A 17271-nucleotide genomic window follows, 5' to 3' on the forward strand; every position below is an offset into this window, starting at 1 on the left:
AATAATAGTAAAATTAAAAAAAACGATATATTCAAATATTCTGTTAATAGAATATTCAAAATGAACTCAAAATTGAAAAAATTAAATACATTTAGTCCTTTACTTTACGGGATTTATGAAACTAAATACGTCTGTCACAGGCGTGCTCTTTTGTCTCGCAGCGAAATGTAATTCTCATATATTTTTCGCCTGTGCGGCGTCTCAGGTTACGCGTAACCTTCGACCAGCCTTCGCACATATCAAAGTATAGCAACAGTCCGTCGCATGTCCTCGACAATGAAACTCGCTAGCGCGATATCTAAACACCTCCCTGCAGGGCATCGCGTGCCATTGCGCTTATCCAGAATGCCCATACTCGCCGAGGCTCTCGGCACTGAATTTTTTTATTCTAGAACTATTTTGAAAATTCTATAAAGTATAGGACTAAACGTATAAAGTTTTTTCAATTTTGAAACTATTATGAAATTTTCATAAGATAGATGACTAAATGTGTTGAACTCCCTATTCTAAATAGCTTAAAGTATAATTTTTACCTTTATTATGGGAGTTTTGCAAACACTTTAGAAAAGTGTTTTTCAACTTTTGGCTCCCAAAAAACGCTTTTCAATGAAAGAACTCAAATTTTGATACAGAAAGATTGCTGTGTCGGGAAAAATTTTGAGAGGATGAGAAAATGAGGAACCCTAACACTATGTTTCGATTTGTGTTTTAGCTCATTCATGAGATGGGCCAAAATCAAATCAATATTTGGATTGGATAAAAACATGCCTTGTATAGGTGTTTTTTTGTCTTTGTTGGTTTTTGAGCCCAAAAAACAGGACAACATTTTTAAATTATTTTTGTTGGTCCGTGAGTCCAAAGCAAATGAGTTTTCTTTGTTTTTTCTTTTAAAAAATTATTTGTATTATATATATTTTATATTATATAATATGTGTTAAACCTAATTAATAATTATATATAAAAATAATTATTACCTTATGAAACTAATGATTAAAAATAATGCTGATGAGTAAAAATATATAAAAATTTTCTACCTCAGTGAAATACTTTAGCAGTTTTGTATATTGAGGACATACCAGTATTACATACTTAATTCAAACTTTTTATTGCTTTAATTATCTATTAAAATTATCATTTCGAATATAAAGTCTTACGAATGAATTTTAAACACATTACTATAATGCATTTAACTATTAATTACAATTTTTTCAACTTTCACTATTTAAATATTTTGTACTAAAATTTTTTTCTACTTGAATGAAATATTTGAGAAATTTGAAAATTGAGGACAATATACCAATATACATACTTAATTCAAATATTTATTATTTGAATTTTATATAATATATTTTTTCAATCCAAATATAAAGTCTAACAAAATCATTTTGGAGACAATACTATAATGCATTTAATTATTCACTAAATTTATAATTATTATTTAAAATATAAAAAAAAATCCTCAAGAAAGAAAATTACGTAACATAAATATATATACTATATTTCACTAACAAACAAAATACTATATATATACACACTTATATTAATAAATATACATAAAAAAGATATTATTTGACAATGAACGGTAACCTTTGTTTCCTGAATCTTAACATCAAACATACACCACTTATTTTAAACTATTTTATATTATATCAAAACACAAATCCAAACATACCATCCATCTCGAACACATACTTTATCTCTATTTTTTTTTTCTCTATCTCAAAAATATCAAAACGAAACATTCAAAATACAAATCCAAACACTATGTAAATTTTTCCCCCATTAAGCCAAATTTTCCCTCTTCGTTAATCATATGCATTGCACTTGTCGAAATCCATTAGTTTTGATGGAAAAATTAACGGAGGGATAAAAATTGCTAAAAAAATTAAAATTTTAAAATAAAAAATATTGCGACCTTAAATTGTTCAATGATTAGATTCGCATAAATAATTATGTTTGAGGACAAAAAAATGCATTTATTTCTTGATAATTGAAAACAAAACAAATTGATTAATTGAACAGTGAAAACAAAAGAAATGGATCGAGGAAGGAGCAATGACGGAACGTGGTGGTCAACGCTCGCACGCGCGCATAGAGACACAGGGCTGAAGCTGTACTGGTTGCAGCTTTCAGTTTGAGCAGTCAGTGAACTTGCTGCAAGTGAGAGGTAGAAACAAGGAAAGACAGCGACACCTACAACATACGACGCAACCCACTCTATTTCCATCCAAACAAACATTTTTGTTGCTCAAATTCATCATCTTCCTCGATCAATCGATGCTGATATCTCTGACAGCACCACCATCTTCACACTCTCTCTTACTCGGTGATTCCCCAATTTTTATTCTTCTCTGTTCTTGATCAATCTCCCCCCCCCCCTTTTTCTTTTGTTTTCTTATTAGTATTGCATTTTTATTTGCTTGCATTTCTGAACCCCCCCCCCCCCTTTTTCTTTTGTTTTCTTATTAGTATTGCATTTTTATTTGCTTGCATTTGTGTCCGTTTTCTTTTTTTGTTTCGCCATGTTCCATGCACAGCTTCTCACCTGGGGTTTATGGAGATATCGTCCACTAATTTGCCGTGTTAACCAATTTGTTACTTTTGTTACCCAAAGCAACTAATTAGGATGAATGTAGCAACGGATTACCTTAAAAGGTGCGTTATTTACACATGACAAAAAGCTTGCATCATCTGAAAGGACCATAAGATTAATTTGTTTATTGCAGTCTTGTTTGGGTATTATATGCCCATTTATCTTATTCTACTTATTTATGTTATGTTAATGATCTTATTGGCACGTCAAATTGCATCTGCACAATTGTATGTAGACAAAAACTTGTATTGTTCTATGAAATATTTTTATTTGTCTAAAGCTTTAAAGGTTCCAATGCTTATTTAGAAGATTTTAGTATTGTCTTTGTGGTGTCTGATATGACGTGCTTTATCATGCTACTAGTGTCCCAGTTGCAGCTGGTATGGGCTTTGCTATGTCTTTAGTGAACTGATTAGCTGCCACACCTCCATTGTTAACATGTGAATACTTCAGTGGCCTCTGGATCGTTCTGACTATTTTCTGTTCTCAACTCATATTGCATTTCCTCTTCCAGGTGGCTCAGGCCCTTTCCACTGCCTTAGATGTCATGTTGAACCCATTATCTGCTCAACATCATATGGATTCTCCAGCAGTTGGACTAAGTCATCGGTGGAGCCTCAAAGAGTTTCTGAGTATTCAGGCTTGAGGTATGGGCTTTTTAATTTGTTCAGACTGTCGTGTCACAATCATTCTTTCCTGTTCTCACTCTGTGGACATTTTCTATCCCCCTGCCGTAACATTACTTATAGCTACTTTGTTCTTCTTATGAGGAGTCTGTGTGTGTGTGTGTGTTGTGTGTGTGGGCGGGGTCGGTAAGGGGAACACAAAGAGGCTGCAAATGGAAATGTTGTTGATGACGTAATCATTATGTGAGGATGCTAGATAATGATGTCGCATGCTGTCTGGATTTGATTACGTGGAAATTACGAAAATGTCTTCTTGAAAATAGAGCAAAGTAAAAAACACATCTCTTTGCTTCCTTTGGTCATTTTCCTAGAAAATTCTGTGCATTTGTTGGGCAGGTGGTAAATATATGAATAACTTTCTTGCAAGAGGGTATGGCTTCCCTGCGGAAAATACCCCGGGAAAATAACTACACTGAGAAATTCAACATCATTCCTTCTTGATTATATTGCTGCTTCATATCCTTTCTAAATGAGTCTGTTGACACGACAACTAATGTTTGCAGTTTCAGGAGTGAGAATCCTTTCTTTGGAACTACACGGTTACATTGGTTGCCTCAGGGACATGATATTTGCATTTCACAAGTTTCAGTAGCTGCTGATTATTCAGATTCAGTTCCAGACTCATCTAGTTATATTACTAGTAACGGCTATCATCCACTAGAAGAATTGAGGGATCATGGGCGAGTTCGTGATCGAATGCCTACATCTGCTGAGATAGCAAGGACTGCTGTGGAGGTCTCCCATCAAAAAATATTATATATTAAGCTACAATCAAACTTCTTGCATTATAAGTCCTGAAAATGTTTGAGATACATCAGTGTGGTTGGTGTATTTAGTCAGGATAATCTGTTTTTCATCTAGAACATTTTGTCTGATTTCTGTTTTTATCTTAGGCTAACAACAGGGCCTTACTGCTATTCCCGGGCATTGTGCACTGTGAGCCACATGAACAGATCTCATGGGCTGAGTTTGACTATGTTATTGATGACTTTGGAGGTTTGGCTTCACTCTCTTGTAGAATGTGTAGATTTTCTTGTGACATCAACCTACTCATGTTTCTTTCTTTATTATAATTTTTCACTTATGGTCAGATATATTTTTTGAAGTTTATGATGGTCAGAACATCTTGCAAGATCATGGAGCAAGTAATCCAGTGGTGAGGTTTTTAATCTAGTCTGAAGAACTTTAGGAAATTTTGACTCTGCTTTTACTGGAACTGTAGGAAGCAAAGTTTCATTGACCTTGTTCGCTTGACAGATGCGGATCATATTTTGCTAAATCATATCTCATTGCTATCAGTTGATTTCTACCTGTTTGACTTTGAAGATTTCCATCAGTAAATATAGCAGTCTACTTGAAGATGAAAAAGTAATTTAGTTATTGGAATCTCCATGAACAATATTTATCCGACGAACAACTATCACTGAATATTTTGTGGCTATCTGTTCCTTCAATCCAAATCCACTTCATAGTGTTTGGATTCATTTTCTGGGTGTTTTGTTTTGTTTTGTGGACATAGAGAGAACAAAACAAAGGTAAATAAGTATGTGTTAGAGATAACTATGTATGTTTGGATTTGTTTTAGTGATAATTTAAAATAATTTAAAATAAAGTGTTGTATGCTTGATGTTGTGTTTTGGGACACAAAAGTTATTGTTCATTGTCAACTAATGTCTCTTTTATATATATTTATATATGTATGTATATATAGGTGTTGTATGTTTAATGTTGTGTTTTTTGAAGACAAAAAAAACACTATTAATTGAAAAATCTTATCTCTTTTATATTATATTATATATATGTGTGTGTTTATATATATTATATATAGATAAAGTGTAAAAAAGAGCAGGCAAGTATTGGGTGTGTTTTGGCCCATCTCGGGGAATCCCCAAAAATGAAACCAGACAAAGCTCTTATCTTCTAATTGACTTTTTCTTAGATTCACTCTGTCTCTCAGTTATAAGGATTGATCTGTTTTTTCTTTCTATTTATCGCCTATAATATTGTCAGGGCATTCTATGTCCCTTATTTATTACTGTTTAGTATATGGGAACTTACTACGGTGAGCAATAACAATGTCTTATTTGCATCTTATGCCGGCTATAAGTTCCTTTTTCTTTCTCTTTATCTTTTACAGTTCTGAGTTCTGTATATTCATTAAGATCAATAGAAATCAATAATACTCTCCTCTGTCCCAATTCTATAGCTCCTATTTTGTTTTTCAGGATATTCCAACACAAAACTCCAATTCCTAAACTATAAACTTCCAAAAATATTCATTCACTTAAAGTATTAAAGTGACACCACTAATTCTCAACCCCAACTTTTATGAGAACAGTTGAGATTTTCATGTTTTCATGTCTCTTCTAAAAGTCCAAGCCTAGTCAAATTGGGTGCTTTACTTTGGGATGTAGGTGTGTACACTGTACATCTCTTTCTTTTTCGCCCTTCATGTGGTAGCACATAGTTAACATATCTGTTTCAGTGGTTGCTGAATAACATGCCTACTTTTGGCTGCTTAATTTCCTGATTATGTACTGACAGTCAGCAATTTGTATGTCCTAAGACTGCTTTGATTGGGATGGATATCTCCCACTATCAGATCAGGAAGATGGATCTTTCTGATGACGAAATTTTGGACATTGATGCTGGATATGATGTTTTTTTGGCTGATGATGCTTTTGAAGTGAGACAATTTCTTATTATCCTTCATCTGATTTTTACCCTATTAGTTCGTAAGATATTCTTCTCTCTTAAACTATATACTCCTATTGCAACCAGGTCGAGGATATTAGCAATGCAGACATTTGGGGTGAATGGGGATTGCCAGAAAATTCCAATTGGACTCATCCAGTTTACTTTGCCAAGTGCTTGACAAAGGTTGTTATTATTTATTTATTTTGTTCTTGCATAGTGGTAACATTTCCTGAGTCCTGTTTGCAACCACAAAATGCTTAAAACCAAATTCTGATTTCAACTTTAGCATGAGTTAATTTGAGGTTTTCTTTTGCTGAAGATTTTATGTTGTCCTTTCTTGGGAAACTAAATTGAATCGCTACTGCTTTATAGTTCTGGTTTGATAACAATACACTAGTAGCAAATGTGGTCCACCAGTGGTTCTGGTGCTGATCAAAGCTAACAATTTCAGTATTGTAACATATGCTCTGCTCTGTTGACCTACACTTGCTGCTTAGAGTAGACAGTATTTCTGTTTCACCTGATTATGAAGAGAGAAACATGCTATCTTCTGTTTAGCGTTGTACTCTTACTGGAAATTTATTAACTAAGTTGGTAGAATTCGTGGTTAAGGTGACAATTTTGAACTTCCACCCAAATGGATAAAATTTCGGAATTGGAATGCTGGTGGATAGCATGCAATAAGGGTGCGATGAATTGGTCAGGTTAGAAATGTAACTGGTCAAGCTGAGAGAGATGAAATAGTACAATATATTCGACCTGAGAAACTCTTGAGGCTTCTCTGTCATGTGTGTGATCACATGTGGTGGGAATTTTGGAGTACTGGCACCTGCTAGCATCAATAAATGGTCATGTTAGTTTGCAGAATATTCTGCAATGGATTTAGCTTTCTGCCTTTCAAACATTCGTTTCCAGATTCTGGTTTGTAAGATTTGATGCACCACATTGAGCTCTCAAAATTTTTTGATTCTTCATAACAAGTAAAGGAATACCTGCATCCATTTAATTACCAATATAGGTTTGGTGAACCTGTAATGAAAAAGACAAGAATTAGAGGCATGGTGATTGTTCTAAGGTCAAAATAATTTTATAGGTTAAGATGGCGGCAGATCCAGTCCCTGAAGGATTGATATATTCACCCATGGACTGAATTATTAGGCAGGACAGTTGGCCAGTCTCCTTCCACAGATAATTGGTGAGGTCTGATGCTATAGAGTATAGTGTCAATCTAGTATTATCAAAGTATTAAAGGGTCTGATGTGAGGTCTAGTTACTATAGAGTATAATGTCAATCTAGTATTATCAAATTATTAAAGGGTCTGATTTAATTGTAGGATTCTGCTATTATCTCATTCTAGTGTTCTCGAGGTGTCCAAAAGTTTGATCTAATTATATAGGATTCTGCATCTCCGCGTATGGTAATTGAGAACTGCAGAACTAGGTCAGAAGGGCAGTTACACATTTGACGTGTAATTAAGTCTCTTCATCTGAATTTTATTTGGTGAGGCAATAATCAATAATCAATAATCATTTGAATGTATGATTTACCTCTAGATGTTGGAAATTGGAGAGTTATGTTATATTGCATCAAGGGTTGGAGCTTTTTAGTGGGAGTGTTTGCAAGGGCTGCTTCTTTTGGAGAACTACTATTTGTGAAAAAATAAAGTTGAAAGTTGTAGCTTTTGTTTGAAAAATAGTGAATTCTAGATCTTGTTAGCTCATATTCCATAGGGGGATAGAGCAGTAGACCCTTACTCCATTCCCTCCTTGTTAGTGTGGAATGGTCGGGTCGTGTAGTGACGAACTCCTTTTTTTTTCGGTCATAGGTAGATAGACTCCTTTCCCGCTGCTAAGGGCGAGGTAATTTTAGACATAAAGAAGAGATTTGAAAAAAATGCCGCAGCTACCATGATCATAGCTGTCTCAAAATCTTTAGTTGGGCCGGAGCAATGAACCTATTTGAAGTGGCTCATTTCGTACCAGAGAAGCCTATGTATGAATAAGGATTAATTTTACTTCCCCATCTAGCTACTCTAGGTTTGGGGGGCAGGTCGGGGGGGGGGGGGAAGTTATAGATACCTTTCCATACTTTGTATCTGGAGTACTTCATTTAATTTCCTCTGCCGTAAATTGTGAGTGAGTGAAAACATAGATTTTAAATGATAAAAAAACTATTTTATCCCCATGTTCAAAAAGGAAACAGTATTTACACTTGTCATTTTCTAACATAATTGTTGTGAGAAAATAGTAATATTTATTTCAGTTAGTACATTTCACATTTAATCATGTACAAATAATTGTCATTTATATTATTAAAATATCAAACACTAACCGAGAAACTCAGTATTTAATTAAATACAGCTTCCACTAACTAATATGATTGGTCATTGATATGCAATTAGTATATTTTATGTCTGTAACTTTTTTTCCTGTTAATTAATCACATCAACTTAGTTCATATTTCTATAGGATATGAATAATATCAAATAATATAGCAATAACATACAAAAGTTCTAAAAGTATTAAAATTATGAAAACTGTAAATTTTATTAGTAATTTAGTACTAAATAATTCAAATTATGTGAAGAACTCATATCAACTTTGGATGTGGAAATCTAAAGAAAAATCGAAGAATGGTATATTGAGATTAAGGAAAATTGTCTAGTAAAGATAAATTTACTTACAAAACTCTCAAGGTGTTTCTAGTTTTGAGCCTAATCTTTTTCAAATAATCAATAATCCAACTCAATTTCATATCAAATCAAAAGTCATCATGAAAGATCAACTAGTATCTGTAGTGACTTTCAGGAACAATTCTTTTAGTTGAAGGCATGAAAGCAGTGGCATTAGGTGTTGAACGTCTTCTTCCAACATAAGAAATTCTTCCAATAATTCCGAGCTGAATCTTTTTAAAAAAGCACGTACAGTACCTTTGTGTTACCGAGCCAAAGTTCTAGCACAAGAAAGGCGAAGTATATACTTTATTCGATACAAAATCTTTTTGTTGGAAGATCCACTATGATAATGAGAAAGATTTCTGCATATACGCCCAAATCGATCAATAATATTAGAATCTGATATATCAGCCCTAACCGGCTTACTAATGGGATGCCCTAATATGTTACAAAATTTCGCTTTAGCTAATGATGCAATCAAAGGAATAATTGGAACAGGAGTTGCTAAGCAAGTACTATTTTTCTGGTGAGGACACTCTTCAGTTTGGTAGTTACTGTAAATCTTACTGAATTTTATTGCTAAAAAATGGTCTGAACAAGGATACCGCTGTGGCATTGTAGAGGGGTGTCAACAGTATTAGGACATATCTTATTGAAATAGTATTGGATTGGACTAGGAAAAATTGACTCTTTAAGTTCTCTGGACACAGAATCGAAGGAAATCACAAAAGCATTCGAGAATCAAGATCCAACATAATGATAATTAACGTCACAGGCATTCCGTCATATAATGAATGCTTACTTTGATATCCTTGTGTATTTCTTATTGCAAAGTATAATAACATGCCTAAATTAATCAATTATCCTCTTTCTTGGCAATTGAATTAATCTGGAAATTCCTCAAATGGATCCATGATTCATCAAGAGATTTAATCCTACGTTCATGGTTTAAATTCTCAGGTTCAATTGTAGAGTTCGGGTATCAAATTGCATCTTTGGTCATCATTTAAATTTAAATACATACAAATATAGTGCCTAGCACATTCACAACTCACAAGCAATAGGTGTGCATATATTGAACCAAAAGTAATCAAACTATTTACTAATAAAATTTGAAATGAAGTTTCATCATTAATTCTTCAAAGTGTTTCTTTTGATCCTAAAACAAGGAGAGTACTCAGCCATGTTTGAGTTACAATTCAAAACCATAAAACAAATCATGGAATGATTGACAAAGGTAGAAAGAAAGGAAAAGAAGAAAACTCTTCTCACCCTTGATTTTGATTTGGTTGATTTTTCATGAAAATCTCCTGTCTTTTGTCTTTTAGTTTTATTCCAGAATGCACAGTCCTTGAAAACTAGAAGATAAGTCCTTTTTAACTAATCTAAACATCCGTAATACCTAGGTTTATGAAAGGTTAGAAAAGGAATCTTAATATCTGATAGATCAGCAACAGAATATGCAGGGGTGCATCACGGCCGTGAGAAGAAATACATATTTACCGTTTTTCTTTCTGTAATTTATGGCTTGGACTCCAGCACCTATCACGGCCATAAGATGAAAGATGCGTCATCCTTATTCCTTCCTATATCTGTATCTTAGTGTTACTTTACTTTTGGCTTGTTTCACATGTGCATTCCTTCCAGGTTATCCAATCACCCTTGGAACCAGGCTAAGGTTCCAATGTATGAACAACTCCGAAACCAAAATGCAGTGAACTGAATTTAAAGATGCATGTTTTATTAAGAAATGCAATGAAGATTTTAAAGTCTAACAAACTATCAAGACGCATATTAAGCAAAATGTGTATAACTTGATGTTCTTGATTTGTAGAGAACATGAGGAAAATGTTTATGATAATAGAACACTTGCTCGAACATCATATATAGCTAAACTCCACTGCTTGTACCTAACAATAGATGGTAGGTTGAAATACTTCTTTTGGTTTCCATTTCAAATTGGAATGTGCATGCGTTTTTGGAATTCATTAACATGTTGCTTGTTCTTTTAGGTTTCAGTGTTCTGATATGATTTTTGATATGTTGTTGTCCTAGTTCCAAGACTTGTAAAAATGTGCCCTGTAATATTTTATCTGAAGATGTACCTTTGAGGTGGCCAGCTTCTTTCTCTACCTGGCCATTAAGGTGCTTAGACTTGCTGGTATATGCGTATCTGGCAATGAATTAAGATGAGTGTTTATGGTTTCTTTAGGCAATAGTTTCCGTAGAGCAGATAGTAATGAAGAGAAAAATGATAGGGAACATGAAAAAACCTGATATGATCTGTGTGTGCATGTTTTTTAAGATAGTGTTTTGTATGTTAAATTTACTTGGGGAGTCTGGTTCTTCACATTTTTCAGGCTATTGATGTGGAACATGCTAAATTGATGGATTATCCATCAAATGGAGTTGTTCTTTGGGGGTTCCTCAAGCCTACATTTATAGATGAAGAATTTTATCTCCGACGGCTCTTCCATGATGAAGACAATGATGGCTACAGTTCAGACTGTGAAGGTAGTGGAATGAGTTTAGTATATTCAACTATCAACACTTCTGGTCTCCCTTTTCAATTTTTCTCCGAAGCTTAACTCTAACTACCCAGAATTACTGAATTACAGCCTCATCTTGGTCTATAACTAAGTTCTTTAGTGCTTTTGGCAGTTCAAGGTAGCATTCAAAAGGATTTAATAAGCTTTAGCTTCATCTTGGTAAATAAACCACGTTTTGGATAAATGGCATCTTCTGTTTAGTGTCGACCATGTGGCGCAAGGCTCGACATGAATTGTATCATGAAGTCCCAATTTGTAGATTTGTGATTCTTTTTTTGTAGTCAATGACAAATATTCTAATAAATTAGCCCTTCATTCACCATAAAACTGACATATAAGATAAATGAATTCTGCCAGGAATTGTATGCTAGAATTCAGGTACGCTATATGTAGTAGACTAGATCTTGATGTGTTCTAAAGTGTGCCTGATGAATATACTTGACTGGAGAATTTTAAACCCTTTTTGTTTGAAGAATGTCTTTTACATTCTAAGATTTAATAAATACAGTTGCCTTGACAAAATATTAGTAATGAGATCTGGGGTTGGGCAATTGCTAAGACTTGTGATCCACTGTCCCACAATGTAGAAGACCTTATCTTTTGTCTTGTAGGCCATTCTATTGAACACAAGTTCCTTTGATGTTAGATTTAGACACATAAATTCAAATTTCTAAGAGACCAAGTTTCTCAAGTTTAAAAATTTGCTAGTGCTGGTCTTATTTTTCAAAAATTCTTTATTTGATAAGACAGTCTTATGTTATCCATTTCTATGTGATACTTTTCTCTATATCAGGGCATAAGCATGATGATCCTATTTGTACAGTAAAATATAGGAACATAAGAGAATCATCCAGTGATGGTGATCCTGTTTAGTTAAGACCAGGTCTACAAAATAGGACAGCATTTTGTATTGTTATTTGATAAGGAAAATGCCCTAAACTTTGAGATTATGATTGAAATTTTCATCAATAATTTATACTTATGTCAATTCGAACTGGCTAGGACTACACTCCTCTTTTACTCAAACTTTTAGCTTTCATTTCAATAAATACTTCTGAAACTTATCTCATGGATTCTTATATTTAATTCAACTGTTGATGTTAGTAAATGATTGAGTTTGCAAAATTTTATCTCTTTTATTATTTCACATGGATCACATGCAAAAGATAATATGAAATGTAATTAATTAAATAGTTTATGATCTAGTAGTACATAATTAAATTGATACTTTACTTTATAATAGGTTGACGGACTCGACTCCACTTGCTTTATCTTAAATTTATTCAATTTGTTGGAAGTAATAGAAAAAATAAGTGGTATTTCTGTTAAAAAGATAATGAAACAAATGGAAGTTAAATTTTAAATAGTAGAAAATGAGAATATGAAATTTCGAATAAAAACAAGTAGCCTTAAATTCTTGTACTTTAATGTGGTACTTTTCATTAATGTATCTCATTTTTAATGAACGAACTTTCCAATTTTTTTGTTACACACCAATCTAACTCATTATTTAAATTAGTTTATCTATATTTTTATTTGTTTTAAATCAATTAATTATGTTGCATTAATTTTATCAAACAATCTACTAAATAATAGCAAAGTATGATAGAAACATACATACTTGTAATATATTTATATTTTCATGTGAATAATTTGAATTACTAATCAAAGTATATTAATAGCACTTAATAGCATCAACAGATAAAATATAATTATCCAAGGAATTTAGATTAATTTTAACAAATTATGATAAATACATATCTATACAAGCTAGGTTGGTGATCTTAAAAAATTATATGGATTTTATTAATTATAAAATCAACTATTAAAGAAGAATTGACAAGTAAAATGACAGTAAATATAAATGTCAAACAAACTTATATATATATAATATTATATATATATGTAGTGTATTTGTGAAGAATGAAGAAGAACTAGATGTATGATCATTAATATTAAAAAAATAAAGAATAATTGTGTATTTGCATAAATCCTAAATATATGTTTGCAAAGGATGTAATTTCTAAAGGATCAAAAGCATGAAATATTCGTAGAAGTATTTAATATAAGATATATGAAGCTCAATAACTAAAAAAATTGTGCACATTACTAATAAATTTTGTTGTCATTTATAAGTTTTTCTCCCAAGATTTAAGATATTTCTTTATTCGTTGGAACATATACGTTTTTTGAAAGACAACAAAGATGTGAAAAATAAAAAACACTTGCAATATGCACAATGTGCATACGTTTTACTAGTTATGTGAAAATTGCTTTCAGGTTGGTGACTTCGGTGACTCTCTATCTAATGGAACTGCTAGTCATGATGCCAGTATTCCTTGCAATCCAATTGATTTCGAACATCTTATCCTCTTTGTCTACTGTTCATCTTTTATAATTGTGATTTTTCTGTGTGTGTGTGTGTGTAATGACTGAAACTATTTTATTAAGTTTCTACATCAATGTAGCAATGCACAAAAGTAATTTATCTAAATCACAGTTTTGCATACTGGTATGACTCACCAGATTATATCCATGGACAAGATTTAGTACAAAAATAAGGTGATTTACATCAGCTTTATCTCAAATTCCTGTTTTCTGTTAAGTTTGTCTTTGTTTCATGGTAAAGGTATGCCAGCTTTATTCTAGCTGAATTTGCACTGAGGTTGGTTTTCTCAGATGGAGATGTCGCGAGCGTTAGTTCAAGCCATGATGGAAGCTGTGGTAGGTCAACCATTTATAGATTGGAAATCACAAAAATAGAGCTATTCTCCGTCTACGGCGTTCAGGCATGTACTTACTGGAACACAGTTTTTCTCTGATTCCTAGTGTCTCTCCTTTTTAACTTGTACATACTGGATCGTCCCTCCAAAAATTTTCAATCTATCAAACATTACATTGTCCTCTAAATCCAGTTTCTGTATTTGGATGTAGTTCAATGATATTTGCATTTCTGTGTGCCTGTGTTTTCCACACCCTAAATCTTCATAGAAGATAGCCATCAAAGTGTTGGGGTATTATATGAAATGGGTTTGCTTCTACTTGCCTGTCTTTTTCCTCACTCATAGCTTAGAATGACGTTGTATTTTGTTCTGGGAAACCATGCTGTTCAAAAGGTTTATCTTGTAATTATATTTCCGTCTTCTTAATTGTGGTATGTTATTGAGGTCTGGTGGTTATCTGTTTCTTGCAGTCAGTGGTTAGTGTGCAGGATTTCCAATACGCTGAACCTGATGTGCTTGTACATTCAATCCCATCTATTCTAGAGCGCTTTGGTGAATCAAGAACAAGGTGCAATATTGCTCTTAAAGCTCTTTGCAAAAAAAAAGGACTCCATGTTGAGGTAACAATCAAAGCCTTTAGGTTTGTATCTATTCTAAGATGGCATTAGAATAGACCATGACAACCAATAGCGATGTTTCTTCCAAAATTGCCCTATAACTTAAATAACCTGTAAGTAGGATAAATACACTAGCCCCCTTGAATTATGTCTTATGTCGCATTCGGACTCCTAAACTAATAAATTGTAATACTTACACTCCTTGAATTAATTGTTTGGATGAACTTGTGTTCATGCTATGATATTTATGTTGTTTTACTATAAGGGCAATCTTGTTCAAATATTTAGGCCAAGGGGGTTAAATTTAATTGTTGTCATCTAGGGAAATTTAGGTTTAAAGGAATAGGAACTTTTAAAATTATAGCGAACATAATAACTTTCACAAGAAGAAGAAATATCTCAAGTTTACTATTTATATATTAAACCTACATTTATATGGATGAAACACGCATTTTAATTTTTCTATTCACTGAATGACAATTTATATAGACTTGTGCAATCTCCATCCTCACATATATTTGCTCTATCCGTTTCAAGTGATTCCATATATATTCTTTCTACAATTATAATTTCAAGTTGAATTTATTTTTTTAAAGAACATATTTGTAGATAAATAGACTCTAGATAATGATTTACTCGCATCTAATCTTGGCAACTTGCAAGTTTTGCCATTGATGTTTATCGGCCATTTGGTTTGGACAAGCCTATTTCTATATTTACAATTTCTTTCTATACCAATATTACAGCTTCGTGTACGACATGATGAACAAGATTGTTGTGAATTTGCAGAGTTACTACTCATTTTCCAAAGACATCGAGCAGTTATTTGCCCGGATTTATTAGTCAAATTGAAAAATGAAACTATGGGAAAATATCTTATTACTACGTGCAGTGCAATCTATCAGTCAACAATGGCTACAAAGCTGTTGAAATTGGAAGAAAGTTCGCCACATCAGCGAAGGAAGGTTTAGGAAGATGAATGGCTAATAGGCCGTTAAGCTCAAAGGGTAATGGTCACATTTAGTAGTAAGGGGTGAATGCAATGTGTCATAATGTTGAGGGGGGTAAAATGTATCTAATTCTAGTTTGAACTGAAGTAATTTACATTCATTTAACACAGCTTTGTGTCCCCTCTACGAGCATGATTATGGTTATTATTAAGCAGCCATAATATGATGATGATCTATGAGCAAGGAATTCCTCTAGAGTCGAACTTGAATTTATACTTGTGTTTCTTTTCCTCTTAACTTAAACTGAAGAATGAGAAAGAAAAAAAGGTGGCAGCATAAAAAGAAGAGGTGACAGAGACATGATGATTGTCACAAGAAGATCAGCAAACATGTAAAAAAGTTGAATCTGCATACTCTAACTAAGAAGATTAGCCTCCCAAATATTTTAAGAAGCAAAACTTGTAAAAGCATGAGATGATAATGAGCAACAACAAAAAGCATATCGATATACTGCTGAATTTCTACTTTCTTCTTAGGTACAATCAGAGTTATGTTGAACATCTGAAATTAGTTTGCATGTCAAGAGTCATGGCAAAATTCACATCAGTGGGTACTCTTGTTTGACAGATTCTTTTATGTGGGAATCATCGAGTCTCGAAAACTGGATTGGTGTGCCACATTTTTACTTCATGTGTAAATGATGCATGTTACTCTGATTTTCTGACCCTGGCCATCTTTTTCCAGGGGGCAAATTTAATTGGAGTGGACAGCCTTGGAATGGACGTTAGAGTTTGTTCAGGAACAGAAGTCCGAACTCATCGTTTTTCCTTCAAAGTCAGGGTTAGTGAGCACAAACTTCACTAAGCAGATCTTACTGCAACTTTAAAGTATTGCTTATCTAAAAAATGCAAAGTATTCTGCAGAGTTGTTCTTGTGGAGGCGCTGCATTTTTTAATCTTTGCTATATTACACTTGCGTTTCCTTTGTACTTGGAAGTAATCTATCTGATATCATTGAAACAACACTGATATATTCCTCCGCCCCTCCCCCCGGTTCTTCAGGCAACATCGGAGTGTGCTGCAGACAAGCAGATCCAGCAACTGCTGTTCCCAAGGTCACGGAGAAAAAAGTTAAGGACTCTTGATAGACCTACAGACTTTGACTAATTTTGATACACTCAGTTTTAGTCTTGATGTCGGAAATAATTTCAGGGTGAAAACTTAGGTTTATGGCACATCCTACGTGCTTTCCTTTGTTGACAGTCTCACTTCAACCTTATTTCACCTTTCTACATGGTATATTATATCTATATCTGCACTAATCTATATCTATACTTATATAAAAGATGAATGAACTTCAGAGTTTTTATTTTTTATTGACCAAATTAACTCTATAATATCATAATTTCTAAGGATAAGAATGTAAAATAATACATTTATTAACTCCTATTAATACTTTGTACATTACATTCATTAACTCCTAGTAGTTACTTTTCAAATTATACTTATTTAGTCATGTTAATTACTTTTTACATTATACCATATTGATTCATATTAATCGCAGTTTACATTATATTTATAATATACCCCATACCGGGCCATTAAAAATAGTAGCGACGGACAGATGTTCATCTAGACCAGCTAACATGTCTGCATTAAGAGCTTAATCCAGCCCAATAGGCCTTGTAATCATGGCCTAACCTTAAAGTCCAAGATTAAGGCAAAACCCCTTCTATGCTGGAGGTGTCCGGTATGATTGTTATTTATTTTAAGGACAATTAC

At 33.2% G+C, this 17271-nt stretch overlaps 1 protein-coding gene across 4 annotated transcripts; it reads left to right on the top strand.

Annotated features, from left to right (window-relative positions):
- Positions 1996-16811, top strand: LOC105166487 (uncharacterized protein At3g49140). 4 transcript variants are annotated; one of them, XR_002287501.1, is made up of 13 exons: positions 1996-2326; positions 3108-3240; positions 3783-4014; positions 4173-4275; positions 4371-4435; positions 5846-5965; positions 6061-6159; positions 11012-11165; positions 13880-13989; positions 14394-14543; positions 15433-15547; positions 16235-16330; positions 16552-16570. XR_002287501.1 is itself a non-coding variant. In XM_011085861.2 (12 exons), exons 1-12 carry the CDS (start codon positions 2278-2280, stop codon positions 16654-16656), a joined length of 1416 nt encoding a protein of 471 aa, XP_011084163.1. In that variant the 5' UTR covers positions 1996-2277; the 3' UTR covers positions 16657-16811. The 4 variants fall into 4 exon arrangements, 3 of the variants coding, with proteins under 3 accessions (XP_011084163.1, XP_011084164.1, XP_020551228.1); XM_011085861.2 differs by lacking the exon at positions 15433-15547 and having other exon boundaries at positions 16552-16811; XM_011085862.2 differs by lacking the exon at positions 15433-15547 and having other exon boundaries at positions 4386-4435; positions 16552-16811.

Source organism: Sesamum indicum, linkage group LG7 (assembly GCF_000512975.1).
Source record: "Sesamum indicum cultivar Zhongzhi No. 13 linkage group LG7, S_indicum_v1.0, whole genome shotgun sequence".
Classification (NCBI taxonomy): domain Eukaryota; kingdom Viridiplantae; phylum Streptophyta; class Magnoliopsida; order Lamiales; family Pedaliaceae; genus Sesamum; species Sesamum indicum.